Raw genomic sequence first — 20871 nt, 5'->3', positions numbered from 1 at the left:
TTTGAAAGGCCAGGCGGTGTGGATCACCTGAGGTCAGGAAGAGTTCGAGACCAGCCTGAGCAACATGGTGAAACCTTGTCTCTATTAAAAATACAAAATTAGGCCAGGCACGGTGGCTCACGCCTGTAATCCCAGTATTTTGGGAGTCTGGCGGGGGCAGATCACCTGAGGTTGGGAGTTCAAGGCCAGCCTGACCAACATGGAGAAACCCTGTCTCTACTAAAAACACAAAAATTAGCTGGACGTGGTGGCACATGCCTGTAATTCCAGCTACTCGGGAGGCAGAGGCAGGAAAATCGCTTGAACCTGGGAGGCAGAGGTTGTGGTGAGCCACGATCATGCCATTGCACTCCATCCTGGGCAACAAAAGCAAAACTCCACCTCAAAACAAAAACAAAAACATTAGCTGGGCGTGGTAGCGCATGCCTATAATCCCAGCTACTTAGGAGGCTGAGGCAGGAGAATCGCTTGAACCTGGGAGGCGAAGGTTGCGGTGAGCCAAGATTGTGCCTCTGCACTCCAGCCTGGGCAATAGAGTGAGACTCTGTCCCACACACACACAAAAAGGGCCAGGTGCGGTGGCACACACCTGTAATCCCAGTAATTTGGGAGGCCCAGGGGTCGGATCACCTGAGATCCAGAGTTTGAGACCAGCCTAGCTAACATGGTGAAACTCTGTCTCTACCAAAAATACAAACTAGCCGGGCGTGGTGGCACACACTTGTAATCCCAGCTACTTGGGAGGCTGAGGCAGGAGACTCGCTTGAGCCCAGGAGGCGCAGGTTGCAGTTAGCCAAGATCCCACCATTGCACTCCAGCCTGGGCAAAAATAGCGAAGCTCCACCTCAAAAAAAAAAAAAAAAAAAGTTAAGTTTTCCATAAAATGTGAGTGATTCTCATTTAGTTCTCAAACCAGGAGCATCCATATTAGTCTGGAACTTTGAAATGCATGTTACTTCATCTCAGACCTACTGAATGACACAGGGTGTGGTTCAGCAATGTGTTATCACAAGTCCTGCGGAAGAGTATAAGAATTGCTAATCTTGGTAATAAAAAGTAAAACGAGTTTTCTAAAGGATGGAAGTAATGGGAGTTTTGAATACTGCTGGATATTTGAACATAACATATATTTGAATACTTTGATAATATTAAATAATGATTTTTAAAATTATGTTTAGATGTAAAAAGGATATCGTAGTTATAATAGGAACAAAGTATTTCCCCCCCCTGGATTTATGTATTTATTTATTGAGACAGCCTCACTGCAGCCTCGGGCTCCTGGGTTGAAGGGATCCTCTGACTTCAGCCCCCTGAGTAGCTAGGACCACAGTCATGTCCCACCACATCCACACGCCCGGTTATTTTATTTTCTTTTCTTTTCTTTTGGTAACAATGAGATCTCACTATGTTGCCCAGGCTGGTTTCATACTCTCAGGCTCAAGTGTTCCTGCCACCTCGGCCTCCTGACCTGCTGAGATTACAGGTGTGAGTCACCGTGCCGGCCTTTTCCCTGAATTTATGAATGAAATCATAGGCGATCTGCTATTTGTTTCAAAATAACCCATGGAAAAGGAATGCACGGCAATTTAGATGAAACCAGATTGGCTATAAGTAAATTATTATTGTCTACTTTTGTACATGTTCGAACTTTCCCATACTAAAACATTCTCAAAAAGCTGGAAAAAAAACCCAGGAAAACAAATAAGATGTCTTTTGTTTTTGTTTATGTGACAGTCTCTCTCTGTCGCCCAGGCTGGAGTGCAGTGGCTTGATCCTGGCTCACTGCAACCTTCACCTCCTGGGTTCAAGCGATTCTCATGCCTCAGACTCCCGAGTAGCTAAAATTACAGACATGCACCACCATGCCCCGGCGAATTTCTGTATTTTTAGTAGAGACGGAGTTTTGCCAAGTTAGCCAGGCTGGTCTTGAACTCCTGACCTCAGATGTTCTGTCTGCCTCAGCCTCCCAAAGTGCTGGGATTACAGGCGTGAGCCAACGCGCCCGGCCTAAGATGATTATATTGTAAAAAATGCAATGAAGAAAAGAAAACATGGTAATGAAATGGTCTTTCCACTTGAAATCCTGTCTCTACCTAAGGCATTAGGATCAACTCAGGCCATTAGGTCAGCTTTCCTCTAAATTGCCCATTAAAAGCAACAGGGGCCACACCCAAACGGGTAGGCGGAGTGCTTTTCTGGCTGCATCTTAGAGGGCTGCATTCAGGTTCCATCCTGGAAGGGAGGAGCCGGAATTCCAATCATTATCTGCCGTTGACTGCCTGTCTCCAAAGCCCTTTGTTTATATCCTGATCTAGCTAACGCTTCCAGACTTCAAGAATCATCCAGAGGGCTGGGCGTGGTGGTGCAGGCCTGTGGTCCCACCCACTCCGAAGGCTGCGGAGGGAGGATTGCTCGAGTCTGGGAACTCAGGCAGGAATTCAAGACTAGTCTGGGCAACACAGTGAGGCCCCCTACCCACATCCTCTCTGTCCCCGCAATCCCCTTCCGCCCCAGGTCTCATCTCTACAAAACATTTAAATGTTAGCGGGGCGTGGTGGCGCGGGCCTGTAATTCCAACTACTGGAGTGTGGGGGGAGGGGCAGGGGTGGGACGCCATGGACTGAGGTGGGAAGATCGCTTGAGTCGAGGAGGTGGAGGCTGCAGTGAGCTATGATCGCGCCCCCGCACTCCAGGCTGGGCTACGGAGCGTGTCTAAAAAAGAAAAAAAGAAAAAATTACGTGGAGGGCTTGTGGAAGCACAGATTCCTCAGCTGCTCAGCCACACCCTCCAGGATCTGATTCAGGATGTCTCCTGTGGAGGGGTAGGGCCTCATAATTTATTTTTCCAATCAGTTCCTCAATAAACTAAAGCTGAGCCTTTTCAGGCTACACTTTTTTTCTTTTTTAAAATTACTTACTTTTTTTTTTTTCATAGAGACGAAGTCTCACTATTTTGCCCAGGCTGGTCTCGAACTTCTGGACTCAAGTGATCCTCCTTCCTATGCCTCCCAAAGGCCTCCCAAAGGATGACAGGCGTAAGCCACCACGCCAGGTCCAGACTGTATTTTGAATGTATTATACTACTAACTTAAACGGACCATGGTCACCCTGGGCCCTGAGATTAATGGACCAAATCATTTTCCCAGGGACAGAGAAAGCCCATTGTAAAGTACTTGGTTGTCAGTGCTGCCGTATTATTTGTGAATGAAATTTCTTTTAGTTGCTCTGGCTTCTTAGAGTGACCTCTGAGAACATCTGGGTCATATTTTGCCACATTCTGCGTCCAACATTAGGCTCCAGCAATTCCTAAGTGCATCCGTTCCATCTGCCTTCATTACTCCACCACTTGCCTTAGTGTTTTGGTTCTTGTTACTATTCTGAACAGTCAAATCCTTCTCCTCTAACCAGCTCAATATTATTGCAGGCTTAATATTTGTATGTAGAACTAGATCAAAGAGATTATGTTATCCAACCCCCACAGTTTAAATCTGGGGTCTTTCAGTGAGTAATATACCCACAGGCATAAATCAGGTATAAAATACCTGCCTAAAATGCTCTGAATCTTTTTTCCATTCCCTTCATAGTAAGTAATTTATTACCAATATCGTCCTATAACTGTTCTCAAACATTCTGTTCATTCCATTGGAACTTGTCAACAGGGGTTTGTCATTTTCAGTTTTCTTTCAAGTTTCACCTATTTTTTTTTTCTTCTTTCTTTCCTTCTTTCACTTTTTGAGACAGAGTCTCGCGAAGTTGGAGTGCAGTGGCGCGATCTCGGATCGCTGTAGCCTGCGTCTCCTGGGCTCAAACAGTCCTCCCACCACCCCCTCCCGAGTAGGTGGGATTACAGGCGCGCTACAACGGCCGCCTAATTTTTGTGTTTTTTCGTAGAGACGGGGGTCTCGCCATGTTTCTCAGGCTGATCTCGAACTCCTGGACTCAAGCGATCCGTCCCCCTGGGCCTCCCAAAGTGCTGGGATTACAGGCATGAGTCATTGCGCCCCGCCTAATTTTTAAAAAAACATTATCACCGAATGGACAAGACAGGGTATAAAATTGATAAAATTATCCCATTACCAGAAAATGAGGGAGGGGGAAAAGAGGAGGAAAGGAAAACAGAGCTCATCTGGGTAACAGGAAGTAGAAGGAGACATTTGCTTATAAAAGGAGAAAGCAGGTTAAGAGAAGTAAACTACCATATCCTTAACATTGCTGTCCTTGCCTACCCCAGGGTGTTGCTGAAAATGTCAGACGCAAATTTGGATAGCAGCAAGAAGGTAAGTTTTGTTCTAACAGACTTACTTTTCTCACAGTCCCTTTTCAACGTCTTTCTAGGTCTCCCTTGTTGCTCTTTTGCCACAAATCTTTATTCCTAGATGTAAGAAACCTCCATCTTGAAACCTCCTCCTCTTTGCAAATGGATTGTTAGTTTTCTTTCATATGATTATGCTTTTATGTGCATTTGGATGAGAGTAAAAGAAGTGAGATTTTCTCCACCTAGTCCAAAGGAAAATATTTCTCTGGTAGGAAAGACGAGAAGTGCTATAGCTGGACAAGATAAATGGTAAATAAATAAATATGGCATGGATAATAATATTAGAGAAAACATAATTAAAATAAAAAATAATTTTTTTAAAAGCTAAAGTAAAAGAAAGTGAAGGCGGTAATGTGGATAAAGTCATAAAAGTGACCAATTGGTTACTTTCTCTTGGAGTAGGAAATAATGTACTCCCAGTGGCCTTAGTACCAAATGAGTTTCCAGATTAGGCTTGGGTAGTCCTGGCCCTATGAGAAACTAGAGAAGGTGTCATAGTGTATTTACAGTCGCCACTGTGCCAGTCCTCTGGCTAAAGGACTGAATTGGCCAATATTAGCTATATAATTATGGGGAAGTCACATAGCTGCTTTGAGCCCCTGCTTTTTTCTCTATAATAGAGTAATGTTCCTAAATAATGTCAGTGTTATTTTGAAGTAAACTAAGAGTAATGGGAAGTCATTGAAGAGGTTAAATAGGAGACGGGAGTGTGGCATCAGCACTAGAAGAGAATATTACAATAGTACTGGAATGGAGTTTATTCACCCTTGGATTTGAGAAGAAAAGCTAACTTCAGAACCATACTCAAACCTGTGTTACTCTATGGCATTGCTCATTTAGTTTTCTCATTTGTAAAGCAGGAAAATTAATAAATTACTACAAGTATACCATGAGAATTAAATTTGAGAAATACAGAAAGCCCCTAGCATAGTGCCTGTGTACTGTAGAGAACCAGTAAATGTTAGTTTCTTTCTGTCCACCTGCTTTCCTACTTTATCTTTCATTCATCAGATCATAAAAACAACATTGAATGCCTACTCTGTGTTGGGTGCTGTGTTTCTGTGAAGGCATCAGAGAGTAAAACAGATACCCTCCCCTCAGGTCTTGGAGCTGAAATGAGCCCAGTGTGGCTGGAGCTCAGAAAGCTCGGAGGTCATGAGCTGGAGAGGCAGGCAGGGACCAGACTGTTGGAGAATTTGTAAGCTACACAGCTCTGTGAGCTAATTCGAGTTTTGTCATTAACCAGAATAACAATGACAAGCCATTGAAGAATTTTTGACAAGCATGGAACAATTGGTGCAGAAATAGCAGAGTTACAGTGGATTTGGGGATAACAGGAGGTTATTGCTTGTGCTGTGAAATTTGATATGGGAATTGGGAATCTTGGGAATCATGTGATAGAAGATGGAAAGCCAGGAACACATTCCATACAGATTTAGGAGTTAATGAAAGTATTTTGTGTTTTGACTGATGAGGAGGAAGGCCCTGAGGGAAATAATTCTCTAAACCCAAGCCCTACCCTTCTATTTTCTCTTTCATTAACACCTACATGTAAATTGACTTTTGCCCAATTTTTTTCCCCCATATTTCCTTTATTTAATAAAGGGTCTGCTAGTCAACATCACATTCAAGGAATCTCAGTAATTCTTTTCTCCATCCACCTACTTACTGTCTTCTCAGTTCCTTATTCATTTGTTTGCCTTGAAAGCAAGCAGTTCAGTTGTACTGCATCAAATGAGAATCAGTGACTGACTTCTCTTTCCAGAATTTCTTTGAGGAGGAAGTAGATGATGAGGAAAGTGTGATTTTGACACTGGTGCCAGTTAAAGATGACGCAAATATGGAACAAATGGAACCAAGTGTTTCTTCAACTTCTGATGTCAAACTGGAGAAGCCTAAGAAATACACTCAAGGTATGGGGACAGGGATTGCTCAGTTAGTTCCGCCTGTAACTCTGGGAAGCCCAGGAAAAAGTAAGGTTTGTCTTTCCTATCCTCTGACTGTACAACACCCAGCTTAAATCTCACCTTGTTATTCTGTGTTAAGAAATTGTGCAAACTCTCATACTTCTCGCTTGCTGAGCCCGTTGTACTGCCATACTTTTATTTATTGGAGATGGAGTCTCACTGTGTCACCCAGGTTGGAGTGCAGTGGCGCAATCTTGGCTCACTGCAACTTCTGCCTGCCGAGTTCAAGCGATTCTCCTGCCTCAACCTTCCAAGTCGCTGGGATTACAGGCGTGGGCCGCCAAGCCCGGCTAATTTTTGTATTTTTAGTAGAGATGGGCCTTCACCATGTTGGCCAGGCTGGTCTCGAATTCCTGACCTCAGTTAATCTGCCCGCCTCAGCCTCCCAAAGTGCTGTGATTACAGGCATGAGCCACCACACTTGGCCTGTTCTGCCTTATTTTTAAGACACAAAATAAGCATGGGGAGCGCTTTGGGCAGAGAGTGCTCTTCTGGACTAGCTCAACATGAGTTCATATTCCCAACACATGAAGCTCAATCTCCTCTTCTGTAAAAACGAGATTAATACATATTTGCCTCCTACGAAGATTAAATAATTTTGAAAAATGTCTGGTATTTTGCTTAGCAAGTAATTACGAATCAAATATGTATATATATATATATATATAAGCTCTTAAAATCATGACCCTTTGTATCTGTGCTCAGTGTCTCAGTCTTCCTATAGAAGAGTATGCAGGATAATATACTTCATATTCTTTCATTTTATATTATATTAAAAATATTATATTCATGGGAGGAGATGGGGTTTCGATACTTGGAGATTAGACCCAGGCTGGAATGCAATGGTGTGGTACTTGGCTCACTTGACAACATCCGCCTCCAATAGGTTCAATTGATGATTATCACTGCCTCAGCCACCCGCCGCTGCCGCCAGCACACAGCAACAAAAGAACCCCACCTAAAACAAAAATGGGGTGATTACCAGGCAACCCACCCCACCACCGCCCAGCTAATTTTCTTTTAAAGAGTCTTGCTCTGTCGCCCAGGCTGGAGTGCGAGTGGCCAGACGAGCCACTGCAGAGAATTCTCCTGCCTCGCCTCCCAAAAATAACAGGCGCTGCCACCTCAGGCAAAAAAAATAAACACATAGAGACGCCGGGTTTCAACCGAAGATAAGAAAAAAATTGTCTCGATCTCTTTGAACCTCCGTGATCCACCCTCTTGACCTCAAAAAAACCAAAAGTGCTCGGAACAGGCTTGAGCCACCAAGCCCGGCCGGCCGCCCAGCTAATTTTGTATTTTAGTAGAGACAGTGTTTCACTATGTTGGCCAGGCTGGTCTCGAACACTTGACCTTGTGATCCACCCGCCTTAGCCTCCCAAAGTGCTGGGATTACAGGCATGAGCCACCGCGCCCATGGCTTGTTTTGTTTTGTTTTGAGACAGGGTCTCACTCTGTCACCCAGGCTGGAGTGCAGTGGTGCGATCTCAGCTCACAGCAACTTCCACCTCCCAGGTTCAAGTGATTATCATGCCTCAGCCTCCTGAGTAGCTGGGACTACAGGCATGTGCCACCGTGCCTGGATAATGTTTATATTTTTTGTAGAGACAGGGTTTCTCCATGTTGGCCAGGTTGGTCTTGAACTCCTGGCCTCAAGTGATCAGCCCTCCTCGGCCTCCCAAAGCACTGGGATTGTCGGTGTAAGCCATCACGCCCGGCCTCAAACCTATGTTTGGATTCTAAATTCCATGTTTCTTTTATGCTACATACAGCAGCCTGTTATTTTCTGTTGCCCTCAACAACCAACTGAATAGAACGTTATGTCGGATTTATCCTCCAAAATGTCTAGATTTTGGACCACAAAATATCAGCTCTCCCTATAGAAAACAAAGAAACCACCACGTTGTCTATCCCCAGTCAACAATGGTCCACATCATTCTGTCGGCCTGAATCATTTTTTTCTATAGCCCCCCATCTCACCTCACTCTGCTTAGCTCTAACATCATTATTTACTTCATCTTGAAATCCTCATTATCGACCCAGAAGATAAAATCCTTCTGAAAATACTTATTTGGGCTGGTCACAGGGGCTCACGCCTGTAATCCCAGCACTTTGGGAGGCCAAGGCGGGTGGATCACCTGAGGTCAGGAGTTTGAGGCCAGCCTGGCCAACATAGTGAAACACTGTCTCTACTAAAAATACAAAAATTAGCTGGGCATGGTGTTGCGTGCCTGTAGTCCCACCTACTTGGGAGGCTGAGGCAGGAGAATTGCTTGAACCTGGGAGGCGGAGATTGCAGTGAGTTGAGATCGTGCCGCTGCACTCCAGCCTGGGCAACAGAGCGAGACTCCATCTCAAAGAAAAACCACCAACAACAAAACAAAAAGAAAACATAGGTTTGAGTCCCAAGTCTGCTGTTGTAATGGGCAAGTCTTTAAATACCTGAATCTGTTACCTCATTTTTTTTTTGAGACAGAGTCTCACTGTGTTTCCCAGGCTGGAGTGCAGTGGCGCGATCTCACCTCACTGCCGCGTCCGCCTCCTGGGTTCAAGCAATTCTCCTGCCTCAGCCTCCTGAGTAGCTGGGATTGTAGGGGTGCACCACCATGCCTAGCTAACTTTTCTGTTTTTAGTAGAGATGGGGTTTTACCATGTTGGCCAGGCTGGTCTCGATCTCCTGACCTCAAGTGATTTGGGCGAATCACTTGTGATTCACATCAGCCTCCCAAAGTTCTGGGATTATAGGCGTGAGCCTGTTACCCGGCCTTGTTACCTCATTTTTAATGTGAGAAATAAAATTTGATATGTATGTATGCAAATTGGGTTGTGAGAAATGTGAAAAGATATTTGTAAAATTTTAAAAGAATCTTGCCAACTTTAAATTATTACTACTTTGGTTCCATTCTTTTCTTAGGTCATCTACTTCAAACAAATGAACAATTTACAGCTCCACAAAAAGCTAGATGCAAAACACCAGCCCCTCCCTTGCCAACCATTTTGCCTCCCATTAATAAGGTGTGTCGGGACACCTTGCGGGACTGGTGTCAACAACTCGGTTTGAGTACTAATGGCAAGGTTAGTACACTTGGGTGAATATCTGCTGCTGGGAAAAACTGTGGGAATCTTGGTTAACTTTTAACTTTATTTCTCTCTTCATTTCCTAAGAAAATCGAAGTTTATCTGAGGCTCCATAGGCATGCTTACCCTGAACAACAGCAAGTGAGTAATGAGTGTGTTGATGGTGTGAAGGTGGGTTCTGATCATGATTTTTCCGGTCCCTACCCAGGCACCATTTCTGTATGTCGTACCTCTAAGGCAGGGTTTCTTTTTTTTTTTTTGAGACGGAGTCCCGCTCTGTCACCCAGGCTGGAGTGCAGTGGCCGGATCTCAGCTCACTGCAAGCTCCGCCTCCCGGGTTTACGCCATTCTCCTGCCTCAGCCTCCCGAGTAGCTGGGACTACAGGCGCCTGCCTCGTCGCCCGGCTAGTTTTTTGTATTTTAAGTAGAGACAGGGTTTCACCGTATTAGGCAGGATGGTTTCGATCTCCTGACCTCGTGATCTGCCCGTCTCGGCCTCCCAAAGTGCTGGGATTACAGGCTTGAGCCACCGTGCCCGGCCTAAGGCAGGGTTTCTTAACTGTGGCATTATTGACATTTCGGAACAAATAATTTTTTGTTTGTTTTGGGGCCTGCTCTGTACATTGTTGGATGTTTTGCAGCATCCCCAGCCTCTACCAACTGGATGTCAGTAGCAACCTTTCCTCCCCCTGCACAGGTTCAACAACCAAAAATTTCTCCCAGTGGAGAATTTGCGATTTATGGGAACTAATATTCCTAAACCCTTTCCACATTGACATACATGTTCAGGTCAGTACAAAGAATACTAAAATTGGCTGGGTGCAGTGGCTCACGCCTGTAATCCCAGCACTTTGGGAGGCTGAGGTGGGTAGATTACCTGAGGTTGGGAGTTTGAGACCAGCCTGACCAACATGGGGAAACCCCATTTCTACTAAAAATACAAAATTAGCCAGACATCGTGGCATATGCCTATAATCCCAGCTACTCTGGAGGCTGAAGCAGGAGAATCGCTTGAACCTGGGAGGTAGAGATTGCAGTGAGCCAAGATCGTGCCGTTGCACTTCAGCCTGGGCAACAAGAGCGAAGCTCCGTCTTAAAAATAAAAATAAAAAAAAGAATAATAAAATTGACCCAAAAGTCCTTACAGCCCTAGCGGTTTACTGAATACTCATCATGAATTTCATTTGCAGGATATGCCTGAAATGTCACAAGAGACCAGATTACAGCGATGTTCGAGGAAACGCAAGGCAGTGACCAAGAGAGCAAGGCTTCAGAAATGTTACAAGGTGAATGAGAGAGCAGAAGAGACTAATACAGTTGAAGTGATAACTTCAGCACCAGGAGCCATGTTGGCATCATGGGCAAGAATTGCTGCAAGAGCTGTTCAGCCTAAGGCTTTGAATTCATGTTCCATTCCTGTTTCTGTTGAGGCCTTTTTGATGCAAGCTTCTGGTAAGATCAACCTTAAAGTGTGAGTCCCACTCCAGAGGATAAGGTTAACTTTTATTAGTCCAAGACTGAAACGTGGTCAAAGGGAAGGCGTTTGCTAAAATATCTGAAGATTAGAAATTGGATTCACATAGGACATCTCTCTTTCATCCATCATATTGATGGATAGTCATGTTTTGTCTGGATGGGTCTCTAAGTCAGGTGACTAAGTAGTGGCCCTTTTCCATCACTAAGCAGAATTCCAAGGCGAGAAGAAAGCATAACCCGATAATCTTGGACAACAGTCTGAGGTCTTCCCCTTTTCTTTCTCTCTTCCTTAAGGCATTTATGACATAGTAAGTAAGAGGAATGTGTTGGTTCAAATTCTTGCTTTACCATTTCCTGAATATGTGACATTGGCAAGTTACTTACTTTAAGCCTTAATATCCTGTTTGTTTTTTTGTTTGTTTTGAGATGGAGTTTCACTCTTGTTGGCCAGGCTGGAATGCAACGGTGCGATCTTGGCTCACTGCAACCTCTGCTTCCCAGGTTCAAGCAATTCTGCCTCAGCCTCCCAAGTAGCTGGGATTACAGGCACCTGCCACCATGCCCAGCTAATTTTTTGTATTTTTAGTAGAGACGGGGTTTCACTATGTTGGCCAGGCTGATCTCGAACTCCTGACCTCGGGCGATCCACTGGCCTCGGCCTCCCAAAGTGCTGGGATTACAAGCGTGAGCCACTGCTCCCAGCCAAGTATTCTATTCTACAAAATGAAGATATACCTATGTCATAGAATAGTAGTGGCTGAGTGTCGTGGCTCACTACGGGCCCAGCACTTTGGAAGGCCAAGGTGGGAAGATTGCTAGAGCTCATGAGTTAAGAGACCAGCCTGGATAACATGGCGAAATCCCCTCTCTACAAAAAATACAAAAAATAAATAAAAGCTGGGCATGGTGGTGTGTGCCTGTAGTCCCAGCTTCTCAGGAGGCTGGGGTGGGAGAGTGGCTTGAGTCCAGAAGGTGGAGGTTGCGGTGAGCTGAGATTGTGCCATGGCACTCTGGCCTGACAGACAGATCCAGACCCTGTCTTTAAAAAAAAAAAAAATGTTGGCCAGGTGCACTGGCTCATGCCTGTAATCCCAGCACTTTGAGATGCCAAGGAACGTGAATCACCTGAGGTCAGGAGTTTAAGATCGGCCTGGCCAACATGATGAAACCGCGTCTCTACTAAAAATAACAAAAATTAGCCGGGTGTGGTGGCAGGTGGCTGTAATCCCAGCTACTCAGGAGGCTGAGGCAGGAGAATCGCTTGAACCCAGGAGGCGGAGGTTGCAGTGAGCTGAGATGGTGCCACCACATTCCAGCCTGGGCAGCAAGAGCAAAACTCCATCTCAAAAAAAAAAAAAAAGTCGTGACATTTATATGAGACACAGAACTTGGCATGTTGAAAGCAGGCAATAATAATTAAACAGTTTGGGGTCCTTGTCCTCTAAGAAATCTTTTTTGCAACACAGTTTCAAAGACACCACGCCCAGCTAATTTTTGTATTTTTAGTAGAGATGGGTTTCACTGTGTTAGCCAGGATGGTCTCGATCTCCTGATCTTGTTATCTGCCCGCCTCGGCCTTCCAAAGTGCTGGGATTATAGGCATGAGCCACTGCCATGTTGGTCAGGCTGGAGTACAGTGGCACGATCTTGGCTGACGGCAACCTCTGCCTCCCATAGTCAAGCGATTCTTGTGCCTCAGCCTCCTGAGTAGCTGGGATTACAGGCACATGCCATCATGCCCGGCTAATTTTTGTATTATTAGTAGAGATTGGGTTTCACCATGTTGGCCAGGCTGGTCTCAAACTCCTGACCTCAAGTGATCCACCCTTCCAAAGTGTTGGGATAACAGGCGTGATTCATTGCACCCGACCCTCTAAGAAAGCGTTTTTTTTTTTTTGTTGTTTTTTGTTTTTGAGACGGAGTTTCACTCTTGTTGCCCAGGCTAGAGTGCAATGGCATAATCTTGGCTCACCGCAACCTCTGCCTCCCAGGTTCAAGTGATTCTCCTGCCTCAGCCTCCTGAGTAGCTGGGATTACAGTCATGCGCCACCACGCCTGGCTAATTTTTTTTTTTTTTCCCAGTAGAGACGAGGTTTCTCCACGTTAGTCAGGCTGGTCTCGAACTCCCAACCTTAGGTGATCCGCCTGCCTCAGCCTCCTAAAGTGCTGGGATTACAGGTATGAGCCACTGCACCCAGTGCCCTCTAAGAAATCTTGAGGAGGGCCGGGTATGGTGGCTCACACCTGTAATCCCAGCACTTTGGGAGGCTGAGGCGGGTGGATCACCGGAGGTCAGGGGTTCAAGACCAGCCTGACCAACGTGGAGAAACCCCGTCTGTACTAAAAATACAAAAACGTTAGCCGGGTGTGGTGGCGCATGGCTATAATTCCAGCTACTTGGGAGGCTGAGGCAGGAGAATCGCTTGAACCTGGGAGACGGAGGTTGCAGTGAGCCAAGATTATGCCATTGCACTCCAGACTGGACAACAGGAGCGAAACTCCATCTCAAAAAAAACAACAAAAAAAAGAAATCTTGAGGATAACTTAACTCCACTTTTCCCCAACTCCTGCTCTTCTTTTCTTGCTATTGCTTTTATTTCCAGGGTCTGCTATCTCAAGTCACCTTCCGTTTTGGCTTGAATCCTTTTCTTCCTCCCCCATCTTCCAATTTCCAGAACTATTCTAGATCCTATTTTACTCCAGCTAACTAGTATGGTAGGCTACATTATTCGTCATACAAGGAAACCAACCAGAAGGAAGACCTAAAGCTAAAATTGGCATATCCTCTGCTCTTCAAGCTACGTGCCTTTATGTGGGGACAGTGGACACCTTTTAATAATTTGTGCAAAGGCATTATCTAGCCATAAAGCTGCGTGCCTGGGGGCACTGCCTTCCCAAAGATGACACCTCTAATTTTTATTAATATGCTGTATGAGTTCCTATTATCCCACAGTGACTTATCATTTTATATTTCTCTTCATTCTGCAATTGTTAAGCATCTGCTATGGTCCAGAGGTATGTCTAGCTGCTGGGTATATACTGTGCTAAACACACACATGTTCTCTTGTTTTACAGTCTAATTGGGGAGCTATCACGGTACATATACTGCTTATTTACAGATACTTAAGTTCACTGTGACTGCTCCTTTCCCTCAATTTCAGATGTTCCATAAGTGTACCACTTATTTTCTTGCAAATATCCCATCTCCCTAATTAAATTGTTCCTTACACTTTTAAACAGATGCTTGTCTGTTTCCTATAGCTGAGGCAGTACAATGTAGTGGTTAGGTAAATGGGCTGTAAGTCATTCAGAATGCTGACTTTCTCTCAATTTCAGACGTTCTATAAGTGTACCGCTTGTTTTCTTGCAAATATTACATCTCCCTATTGAAATTGTTCCTTACACTTTTTTTTTTTTTTTTTTTTGAGACGGAGTTTCACTCTTGTTGCCCAGGCTGGAGTGCATTGGCACCATCTCAGCTCACTGCAGCCTCCGCTTCCCAGGTTCAGGCGATTTTCCTTCCTCAGCCTCCTGAGTAGCTGGGATTACAGGTGTGCGCCACCACACCCAGCTAATTTTGTATTTTTAGTAGAGATGGGGTTTTGCCATGTTGGTCAGGCTGGTCTCGAACTCCTGACCTCGGGTGATCCACCCACCTAGGCCTCCCAAAGTGCTGGGATTACAGGCGTGAGCCACCACACCCAGCCTGGTCATTACACATTTATTTATTTATTTATCTTTATTTATTTTTTTGAGACGGGTCTTGCTCTATTGCCCAGGCTGGAGTACAGTGGTGCAGTCTTGGCTCACTGCAACCTCCGCCTCCCGAGTTCACGCCATTCTCCTGCCTCAGCCTCCTGAGTAGCTGGGACTATAGGTGCCTGCCACCACGCCTGGCTAATTTTTGTATTTTTAGTAGAGATGGGTTTTACTGTGTTAGCTGGGATGGTCTCGATTTCCTGACCTCATGATCTGCCCGCCTCGGCCTCCCAAAGTGCTGGGATTACAGGTGTGAGCCACCGTGCCCAGCCTCCTTACACTTTTAAACAGATGCTTGTCTGTTTCCTATAGCTGAGGAAGTACAATGTAGTGGTTACATAAATGGCCTATAAGTCAGTCAGAATACCTGGATCCATGACTTGGCTCTGGGTAACGTATGATATTTAACACCATAAGCTTCAGTTATCTCACCTGTGAATAAGAAATGATAAGAAAAGCAAATAGAAGGTAAATATTAATAGTGAGCTTAATAGTAAATGTATTGGCCGGGCGCGGTGGCTCAAGCCTGTAATCCCAGCACTTTGGGAGGCCGAGACGGGCGGATCACGAGGTCAGGAGATCGAGACCATCCTGGCTAACACGGTGAAACCCCGTCTCTACTAAAAAATACAAAAAAAGCTAGCCAGGCGAGGTGGCTGGCGCCTGTAGTCCCAGCTACTCGGGAGGCTGAGGCAGGAGAATGGCGTAAACCCGGGAGGCGGAGCTTGCAGTGAGCTGAGATCCGGCCACTGCACTCCAGCCTGGGCGACAGAGCGAGACTCCGTCTCAAAAAAAAAAAAAATAGTAAATGTATTAATACATATAAACCACCTAGCAAAATACTGGACACAAAGCAAGCATTTCAAAATGGCAAACATTATTTTTTGTTTACTTATTTATTTATTTTTTGAGATGGAGTTTTGCTCTCGTCACCCAGGCTGGAGTGCAGTGGTGTGATCTCGTCTCACCACAACCTCCGCCTTCCGGGTTCAAGCGATTATCGTGCCTCAGCCTCCCGAGTAGCTGGGATTACAGGCATGCACCACCACGCCTAGCTAATTTTGTATTTTTAGTAGAGATGAGGTTTCTCCATGTTGGTCAGGCTGCTCTCGAACTCCCGATCTCAGGTGATCCTCCTGCCTCAGCCTCCCAAAGTGCTGAGATTACAGGTGTGAGCCACCATGCCCAGCTGGCAACAGTTATTCTTTGTGTTACGTAACTTGTGAAATTAGATCATAGTGTCATGTGGTCTACATTTTCATGCATCTCATTCAATTGATTTGTGAGCAGAATATAAAAGCAAATTCAAGAGTGACTTGCTGAGAGGTTGTGTTGGGGTGCTATCTTGATTTTTGCTGTCTGTGTTTGTTTTTCCTTTCCAGGCGTCAGGTGGTGTGTGGTCCATGGCAGACTTCTCTCGGCAGACACAAAGGGTTGGGTACGCCTGCAGTTTCATGCAGGTCAGGCCTGGGTGCCTACCACTCGCAGGAGGATGATTTCTCTCTTTTTGTTACCTGCCTGCATTTTCCCATCCCCAGGCGTAGAAGATAATATGTTATGCCCCGACTGTGCTAAGAGGTAACCCTTATGTATCTTGTTAAGCATGGCACACAGAAAAGTAGGTGTATAAGCCGGGCGTGGTGGCTCACGCCTGTAATCCCAGCACTTTGGGAGGCCGAGGTGGGCGGTCACGAGGTCAGGAGATCGAGACCATCCTGGCTAACACGGTGAAACCCCGTCTCTACTAAAAATACAAAAAATTAGCCAGGCGTGGTGGCGAGTGCCTGTAGTCCCAGCTTCTCGGGAGGCTGAGGCAGGAGAATGGCGTGAACCTGGGAGGCGGAGCTTGCAGTGAGCCGAGATCATGCCACTGCACTCCAGTCTGGGCGACAGAGCAAGACTCCGTCTCAAAAAAAAAAAAAAAGAAAGAAAGAAAAGTAGGTGTATAGATGGATTTCTAAATAATTTAACAGTAGAAAGCAGAGGGCAAACATGCTGTCTTCTTAATTTGCCACATAGATCAGGCAAAAATAGGACACGAAAAGAACTCACTAGTGGATTACAACTCAATAAATGTGGCTAGTTCTTTTTTTTTTTTTTGAAATGGAGTTTTGCTCTTGTCACCCAGGCTGGAGTGCAGTGGCATGATCTTGGCTCACTGCAACCTCTGCCTCCTGGGTTCAAGCGATTCTCCTGCCTCAGTCTCCCGAGTAGCTAGGATTACAGGCGCACACCACCATGCCCAGCTAATTTTTGTATTTTTAGTAGAGACAGGGTTTCACCATGTTAGGCTGGTTTCAAACTCCTGACCTCGTGATCCACCCGCCTCGACCTCCCGGAGTGTTGGGATAACAGGCGTGAGCCACCGTGCCCAGCTAATTTTTGTATTTTTAATAGAGACAGGGTTTCAGTATGTTGGCCAGGTTGGTCTTGAACTTCTGACTTCAGGTGATCCACCCACCTTGGCCTCCCAAAGTACTGGTATTACAGGCATGAGCCACCATGCCTGTAACTTTTGGGACACACTCCAGCCTGGGTGACAGAGCCAGACTCTGTCTCAAAAAAAAAATTTTTTAAAGAAAAAGAAGGAAGAAAAAAGGAGGGAAGAATGAAGAGAGTTAATGTGGGAGGGAAAAGAAAGAAAGAGACAGAGAGACAGAAAAGAAAGGAACCTCCCTTGAGGTTACTGCCTCAACTAACTGCTCTCTCTTCCTGCCAGGCTCAGCTAATGAAGGTGATCAATATAACCTGCTTCTAGTTCTGCACATGTTCTACTCTAAGTTACTGCAATCATATTTTGGGTTTTACTGATACTCTCAATCTGCTCTCAAAAAGGCCATCAGCGGTATCCTAAACAGCCAGTCTAAGAGCACCACATTCCTCATTACCTGACATGACCATCTCACTGCCAACCATTTCTTCCTTCTAAGACTCTGTCCATTGCTCCCTTTACTCACTCATCTGCTAACCTCTGTGTTCTGTCTTCACTGTCCACCTTCCACTGATATGCTGATTATCTTTAGGGTTCCTCCTTCAGTTCCTTCCTACACACTCTTATCCACCATGTATGTGCTGATGACTCCCAAAGATGTTTAGGTCTAACTCATACTTCTCTCAGAACTCTAGAACATGTCCCAAATACCATAGATTCTTCTCCACTGAATAGGACTTCTATGTTTCCCCCACTTCTAAGACAGCATCTTGTTCTCTGTACTCCTACATCTTACATTTGTCTCATTCCTCCTTAAATGCTTTGTCCTTGTAATGAATTCTCTCTTTCCTGAATTACTAATCTCTTATTTATACTCCCATCTATTCTGTTACGAGATTTAGCCCACTTTCTTTCTTTTTTTTTTTTTTGAGACGGAGTTTCACTCTTGTTGCCCAAGCTGGAGTGCAGTGTTGCGATCTCGGCTCACTGCAACCTCTGCCTCCCGGATTCAAGCGATTCTCCTGCCTCAGCCTCCCGAGTAGCTGGGATTACAGGCTCATGCCACCAGGCCCAGCCAATTTTTGTATTTTTAGTAGAGACAGGGTTTCATCATGTTGGTCAGGCTGCTGTCAGACTCCTGAGATCATGATCTGCCTGCCTCGGCCTCCCAAAGTACTGGGATTACAGGCGTGAGCCTATTTAGGCCACTTACAAAAAAAAAAAAAAAAAAAAACAACACTTATTTTCTCTCCACACCTCTCTCATCTCACTTCCACCCAATTTTATCAACAAAAGCTGACATCGGCAATTATATAGTCTAAAGCAGTGTTTATGTGTATGTATATTTTCATGGAGAGCATGTAGTTTTCATTATGTTCTCTCCACTCACTGCAACCTCTGCCTCCCAGGTTCAAGCAATCCTCCTGCCTCAGCCTCTGGAGTAGCTGGGATTACAGGATGCACCACCACGCCCAGCTAATTTTTGTATTTTTAGTGGAGACAGGGTTTCACCATGTTGCCAGGCTGGTCTGGAACTCCGGATCTCAAGTGATCCACCCGCCTTGGCCTCCCAAAGTGCTAGGATTACAGGAGTGAGCCACTGTACCCGGCCTTAAATTTTTTTAAATGAAAAAACCATAAGCATTTATGAATGGGGAGAAGCTGCATGAAGAGAGGGGAATAGAGAGTGTAAAGGTGAAGGAAGCTGGGCATAGTGGCTCACGCTGCAATCCTAGCACTTAGGGAGGCCAAGGTGGGCGGATCACTTGAGCTCAGGAGTTTGAGACCGGCCTGAGAAACATGGTGAAACCCTGTCTCTACAAAAAAAAAATCAGCTAGGTGTGGTGGCATGCACCTGTGGTCCCAGCTACTAGGGAGACTGAGGTGGGAGGATCGCTTCAGCCCTAGAAGTCAAGGCTGCAGTGAACTGTGATAGTACCACTGCACTCCAGCTTGGGCAGAAAAAAAAAAAAGAAGTGAGATCCATTGCAATATGTGGAATGTGAGCCCTGAGAATAAGTGAACAACCCTTTTCCTTTATTTACTACATAAAGTCTTTTTATGCACCATTCCTAGGTTTTAGGGCAAGTGACTCAGGAACTCCAGAAGTGCATTCTTTTTTTTTTTTTTTTTGAGACTGATCTTGCTCTGTCGCCCAGGCTGAAGTTCAGTGGCATGATCTCAGCTCACTGCCACCTCTGCCTCCCAGGTTCAAGCAATTCTCCTGTCCCAGCCTCCTGAGTAGCTAGAACTACAGATGTGTTCCACCACACCCGGCTAATTTTTGTATTTTCAGCAGAGACGGGGTTTCACCATATTGGTCAGGCTGGTCTTGAACTCCTGACCTCAGGTGATCCACCCTCCTCGGCCTCCCATAGTGCTGGGATTATAGGCGTGAGCCACCATGCCCAGAAGTGCATTCTTTATTTTATTAGTCATTTTAAAGGGATTGGTGTGGAATGGTTTATCTTACTGTAGCAATTTTTCACAGTTCTTTTCTACTTGCCTTACAGGAATAAGAAGATGATGAGAAGATTAATGACAGTAGAGAAGTAGCAGCAACCTGTTTGAATACAATGTAAGAGACCAGAATATGCCAGCTCAAAATAAGTATTATTTTGATTTGAAGGCAGTTGAAAAGAGTCACATACAAGAGAAACTCTCTGCCTTCCCACTATTCACTAAAAAACAGGACATAAATGTATCAAGGTCCCTTGTCCGCTGTCTACCAGGAAGCACAAATGGTGGCACACCTGTAGATGACTTGTATCCCAATCATTGCTGTGCTGTGTCCTGACCATCCTTGGTACCTCTCAATGCCTTAAGTACTGACTTACTAAATATTTAGCTGTACAGAATACAATTTGGTTTTGTTTTAATTAATATAAATGAAAACTTGAGTGAAAAGTATAGAGTTCCCATGTGTTCCCATGTACACGGTGCTTCACACCCCCTCCAGTTTCCTCTGTTACTAACTTGCATTAGTGTGCTACATTTTTTACAATTGATGAGGCAGGGCTGGGCGTGGTGGTGGTCACCTGTAGTCCCAGCTCCCTGGGAAGCTAAGTTAGGAGGATCACTTGGACCCAGGAGGAGTTCAAGGTTGTAGTGCTCTGTGACCACACCTGTGAATTGCCACTGCACTCCAGCCTGCGCAACATAGTCTCAAAAAAAAAAAAAAAAAAAAAGTGGCCGGGCGCGGTGGCTCACGCCTGTAATCCCAGCACTTTGGGAGGCCGAGGTGGGCGGATCACAAGGTCAGGAGATCGAGACCATCCTGGCTAACACGGTGAAACCCCGTCTCTACTAAATATACAAAAAATTAGCCGGGTGCGGTGGCGGGCACCTGTAGTCCCAGCTACACGGAAGGCTGAGGCAGGAGAATGGCGTGAACCCACGAAGCAGAGCTTGCAGTGAGCTGAGATTGCGCCACTGCACTCCAGCCTGGGCGACAGAGCGAGATTCTGTCTCAAAAAAAAAAAAAATTCACGCCTGTAATCCCAGCACTTTGGGAGGCTGAGGCGGGCAGATCACCTGAGGTAGGAAGTTTGAGACTAGCCTGAGCAACATGGAGAAACCCCATCTGTACTAAAAATACAAAATTAGCTGGGCGTGGTGGCACATGCCTGTAATTCCAGCTACTCCGGAGGCTGAGGCATGAGAATTGCTTGAACCCAGGAGGCGGAGGTTGCGGTGAGCCGAGATCATGCCATTGCATTCCAGCCTGGGCAACAAGAGCGAAAATCTGTCTCAAAAAAAAACAAAAAACAAAAAAAACACTAATGAGTCAATATTGATACAATATTCTTTTTACTTTATCTTTATCTTTTTTTTTTTTTTTTTTT

General features: G+C 45.4%; 1 protein-coding gene across 1 annotated transcript in view; it reads left to right on the top strand.

The window, feature by feature from the left end:
- Positions 1 to 3968: 3968 nt before the first annotated feature.
- DPPA2 (developmental pluripotency associated 2) overlaps positions 3969 to 20871 on the top strand; it is a 22720-nt gene continuing 5817 nt past the window's right edge. Inside the window, exons 1-8 of the mRNA XM_017870839.1 lie at positions 3969 to 4048; positions 4232 to 4277; positions 6081 to 6228; positions 9197 to 9357; positions 9448 to 9501; positions 10551 to 10812; positions 15978 to 16173; positions 19540 to 19604. Of these exons, the coding sequence (XP_017726328.1) occupies positions 4035 to 4048; positions 4232 to 4277; positions 6081 to 6228; positions 9197 to 9357; positions 9448 to 9501; positions 10551 to 10812; positions 15978 to 16173; positions 19540 to 19582 (924 nt within the window). The 5' untranslated portion in view covers positions 3969 to 4034 and the 3' untranslated portion in view covers positions 19583 to 19604. The remainder of the gene's footprint in view (positions 4049 to 4231; positions 4278 to 6080; positions 6229 to 9196; positions 9358 to 9447; positions 9502 to 10550; positions 10813 to 15977; positions 16174 to 19539; positions 19605 to 20871) is intronic.

This window comes from Rhinopithecus bieti, unplaced genomic scaffold, assembly GCF_001698545.2.
Source record: "Rhinopithecus bieti isolate Rb0 unplaced genomic scaffold, ASM169854v2 scaffold_5478, whole genome shotgun sequence".
NCBI classification, from domain to species: domain Eukaryota; kingdom Metazoa; phylum Chordata; class Mammalia; order Primates; family Cercopithecidae; genus Rhinopithecus; species Rhinopithecus bieti.
This window is presented reverse-complemented; position numbering and strand designations above follow the sequence as displayed.